Source organism: Cariama cristata, unplaced genomic scaffold (assembly GCF_000690535.1).
Source record: "Cariama cristata isolate BGI_N322 unplaced genomic scaffold, ASM69053v1 Scaffold44813, whole genome shotgun sequence".
In the NCBI taxonomy this organism is placed as follows: Eukaryota; Metazoa; Chordata; class Aves; order Cariamiformes; family Cariamidae; genus Cariama; species Cariama cristata.
The window spans coordinates 1-4710 of record NW_009609821.1 but is presented as its reverse complement, the minus strand read 5'-3'; the positions used below and the strand labels follow the sequence as shown (position 1 = coordinate 4710).

The 4710-nt window shown below is 37.7% G+C and overlaps 1 protein-coding gene across 1 annotated transcript; it reads left to right on the top strand.

The window, feature by feature from the left end:
- Positions 1-1016: 1016 nt before the first annotated feature.
- On the top strand, positions 1017-2192 carry GSKIP (GSK3B interacting protein). The gene is made up of 2 exons (XM_009697633.1): positions 1017-1274; positions 1901-2192. The coding sequence occupies exons 1-2, from the start codon at positions 1017-1019 to the stop codon at positions 2060-2062; spliced, it is 420 nt and encodes a 139-aa protein (XP_009695935.1). The 3' UTR covers positions 2063-2192.
- The last annotated feature ends 2518 nt before the right edge of the window (positions 2193-4710 follow it).

Below are 4710 nucleotides of genomic sequence, written 5' to 3'. Positions count from 1 at the left end.
TTGCTCCTGCCCGCGCTGCGCTTGGCAGTGGCGCAGGTGTGATCCGTGGATGTTTTGCTGTCAGTAAATCGCGGTTATTCACTGCGAATAGGAGGCTGCGCAGATCGGTAGCCAGCTCCCCTCTTGCCTTCAGCTTTTTTGGAATTTGTTTGTAGCTCCAAGGTGGGATTTATCAGGGAGGGATGAATCTTAGGGAGTGATTGTCTTGCGTGTTGCAGATCGGTTCTTGCCAGCCCCCATTCCCTCCTGGCAGCAGTGCTCAGCTACCAAAAGCTCCCAGGGGCAGCGTCCCAAGGGGCTTTCCCTGCTGGCCTTAGGCAGGTTTCCCTATGGGTGTGAATTAACGGAGGCCTCATGGCGACACTGGTACCTGAGAGGCAAATGCTGGAGCCGCTGTGGTAACTCCCATAAAGTCTGTCCCTTTTTGGTAACAGTTGCTTACAAAGGCCAGCAACGTATGTCTCTGAAATGTACCGGCAGTTGTGCATAAGAGCTACACAAGAGAATTGTTCTTTCATGACGGTAAACAAAAAGCTCCTGTTAATATGTGTTTATAGTCTCTGATAACGCATTTAGTTCACGGACTTTTCTAAGTCTTTCTTAAATTCACCAACAATAGGTTTTTCTTTTCTACAGCTATTGATTTCAGTTTTTCCAAGCATGACTTGTCTTCCTACTGCATTCTGGATCAGCAAAGAGCAGAATTAATTACTGCTGAATCATAGCAGTCTTATACAACAGAATGTGAGTTACTTGCATAAGAAGCAGCAACTTAATGATACTGATGCTGCTTCTATATGTTAATGTAACCTTCTTCAGCACTTGTTCTCAACATCTTGGTTTTGAATTCTCTGGACTGTTGTTTCATGAGTTATGGAAATCATTGGGTCTCATATTTGCCTTTTTTGGGACAATGTTAAATGTGTTTATTTAAGATACATCTCTTGTTTCATAGTGTTAATTTATATTGAGTGTAGTGGTATATTAAATCTAAAATAAATGTTTCCATATGTAGAATGGAGACTGACTGCAATCCTATGGAGTTGCCCAATAATACGGGGTTTGAAGAGGATTCTGATTACAGAGACTTCGAAGGAACAGATGTCAAAGATATGAGACTAGAAGCCGAAGCTGTTGTGAATGATGTTCTATTTGCTGTCAGCAACATGTTTGTCTCAAAGACCCTTCCCTGTGCTGAGGATGTGGCATATATCAATGTGGAAACCAGGGAAAGGAACAGATACTGCCTGGAGCTCACCGAAGCAGGACTCAGGGTAAACTAATTTGTTTATTTCTTAAGCCTCTTTGTTTTGAACAATGATTGTGTTCAAAAGGTGCCTAGAAAAATACTTCAGTGACCCCAAAACGGCATAGGTTTTCCTCTTGTATTTTTATGAAAGCCTGTTCTACATGTTTTCTCCTAGAAAGTGGAACTTTAACTACTTACTTCCAACAAAGCAAGAGGAGAAGTTGATGAAAACACAGGCATTTATTTGAGACACAAAATGATGAAGATTGAAGCAGCAATTTGTTATAGGCCTGTCAGTCTTTGGGTTTCTTGAGTACCCAGATAAGTAAGATACAACATGTATACAACTCTTTTTTTGCACCATTTATAGTTTTTGTGCAAATGCATAGATGAAAGACTTCTTTTCAAAGGTCGTAACGATAGATTTTACTCATGTTCTGAGTTTTGGACAAAAAGGATTTGAAACTGTTTAAATACTGTTTTACCACTAAGCCCCAGAGTAGAAAGCATAGATTGTGATTTAAATCCAGTATCTTTTGTTCTCACATTACTGTACTACCCTGATTGGCAGAATTAAATGTTGTGATACCTGTTTCCAATTGCAACGTGATCCTAACCACAGAAATTTAACCGGTGATTTCTTTGTTGCAGGTAGTAGCTTATGATTTTGATCAAACTGATGACAGATTGCACACTCCATACCATGAAACTGTCTACTCCTTATTGGACTCTCTCAGCCCTGCATATCGAGAGGTCTTTGGAAATGCATTGCTACAAAGACTAGAAGCTTTGAAGAAAGATAGTCAGTCATGATCCACCCAGATGTGAGGAAGGTTTAACGCTAGAAGGAATTCTTAGTATGAGGCACTGAGATCTTTTACAAACACAGCCACAAACATCTTAAGCTTCATTTCTTGCATTAATATCTAATTCATGCTAGTACTACTCTATAACATTTTGCTACAGTGGATTTGCATATATCACAATGCTATTAAAAGCCACTTTGATAAATAACAAAAAGTTTCTTATTTTCTCTTTTGTTGTAGGTGAGCAAGTAAGTTGCTTCTTACAATGTTAAAAAAATTGCTCTTTCAAAGTGTTATTATCCAAAACTCTCAAAATTATAGAGAAACTGAATGTTCTATATACATGTAGTAATTTTTTTGTGTGTATGTTTACCGATAAATTTTGTATCTGCTTTTTAAAATAGAAGTTAACTACTTGCTCCACTCAATTAATGAAAAATAATTGGGAAAACTACTGTTCTGCAAAAAACAGAATTTCAGCTTGATTTGCTATAAATAAATCTGAAAATTCTCAGCTTTGGTAATGAGAAAGATGGTTCTTGAGCAGTTGAACATTGCTTATATGGTGACGGTATCTGAGTTAAAAGCAAGGCTCAGTATTATTTGATCTGTCCTTGTCTATGGCAACCAGCAAACTCCAAATAATAAATGAGATGTACTGCTAGTACATGAATGTATTGTCTGAATTGCAGATGAGTTAAGCACAGAATTAGGATGTAATGGGCTACATTTCCTAAAGATGATGTTATATATTCTCTCTATATATATGTATATGTATGCTATATTGTAACTCTTTGGGAGGCTTGGAAGACATTTAGCCTGTTTACTATTCTGAATGTGTGTTTACATGATGTACAGGATATACCCAAGACTATTTTTGCTTCAGCCTTTACTTTCTATAATACAGTACTTTGGTACTCCTGTTTTTGACATTTTCTCCCTCAGTTATATAGCGTCCCCTCCTAATGAATACTAAGTAAGCACTGTAATGTTAATTGCATTGTATTGGTTTGAAACCAAAGGCTGTGCGAAATTTTCCTTTACAAAATTGTACAAAACTGGAAGATATAACTTGTATTTTCTACTTAAAAACTGGTACGAATCTCTTTATAAATCTATTGGTCTGCTGTAGCTTTTCAAGTATGTACTGAATGGTAGACTTTTTAAAAATTGCAGTTGGTTAGAAATACCAGTACTGTTGAACTAACATTCTGTGACGTTCGTACTTTTTGTATTCTTGTATTATTTAGTATTTGTGCATCTTTATTTAAATAATCCTGCCATTATTCTGCCATGCTTTTGTGACAAGTACATGCAGTAGCTTTTTTGGAGCCACACTTAGGGATACATCGGCTCTCATGAAGTCACAAATTCCAGTGACTTCAGTAGAGCTATATTGACTTCTACCTGCTGAGGGTTAGTCAGATTAATTGGAGAAGCCTAGTAGAGCTTTTGTAATAGCATTGGGGTAGTAATGTACAACTATGACTGACAAGGCAACTATAGTTAGAGCTTCTGTTTTCCAGAGCTTAGTTTTTTGTTCATCTTCTGAGGTTGAAACTTCTGATGTTAATTCTCTGCCCTAGGATATACTTCCATGCTCTAAAAATTGTTCATAGGCTCTCTTTTGCACACAGGTCTGTGGCACGTGGTTAGTCCTCTGTGAGGAGAATGTACTTTACCAAATTTATATTTCCGTATTTTTCCTTGCAACTAATTTAATTGTTCAATTTCAACAACTAAAGCATTAAATAAATGCACCAGTGTGTTGTAATTTTCTTGGGGGGGAGCTACTGGAAAGAGAGGAGTGAACAACTGAAGTCATCATGCCCATAAGAACAATCTTAAGTATCAAATACTTAACAAGTATTTGAAAAACTTTGACTGCAAACTCGTATCTGCTGAAACTTTGTTATGAAAAACCAAAGTAGGTGATCTTAAAGAGGGGCTTGGAAAGGAAGTGTTAGAAATACAAGTGGAAAAATGCTAAACTAAATGTTACAGTTCTAGGATTTTTTTTTTCTTGGACATCTTTAAAATGCTTTGTCATTTTGCATGCTTATTATAAACCTAAGCTGAGAAATACTTTCAAAACAGGTGTTTTGTAGGTGTTACCAGAAGAAACGTTTGTTGTTTCTTACAATGTACTGCAGTGTTAACTCAAAAATGGGAAAGCTATGTCATTCCACTATGTCTCGGTTACTCAGAATGAAGAAAATGCTTTCCGGTTCTTGTATTTGGGCATTGCTGTCTATATGGAGGGAGCTTCTCTGGAGCACGGTCAATAGAGAATTTCAGCAGGTCTTCACCTGTCAGTTGTTTTCATTATCTGAAGCCCTGAGTAAGTGCTGCTTGGCCTAATGTAGCTGTTAATCTATGAATTACCTAAAAAGCCTCAAAGCCTGCCTGCTATCTGAAAGGATGTCCAATAACCTAAGTAAAGCTATTTTTGTCTCAGCAGTACTACATACATTTTGTCGTGTTCGGCGCCTACAAGTCAGGAATAAAGTCCCTAACTTACTGACTGCCGCTACCGCTGTTTGTCCTAGGGTAGACTGAATTAGGTATTTAAAAAAAAAAAGTATACATACAGGCTAAATGCCTGTTTATATTGACGATAGTCCTTACCAGAGGAGCTGCCCGGGGGCCGCCCAG

Bases quoted from the DNA above. Each gene is read 5' to 3' on its own strand.
- GSKIP (XM_009697633.1), top strand. From the start codon at position 1,017: ATGGAGACTGACTGCAATCCTATGGAGTTGCCCAATAATACGGGGTTT. The intron at 1,275-1,900 runs GTAAACTAATTT...TCTTTGTTGCAG, and splicing joins TCACCGAAGCAGGACTCAGG to GTAGTAGCTTATGATTTTGA.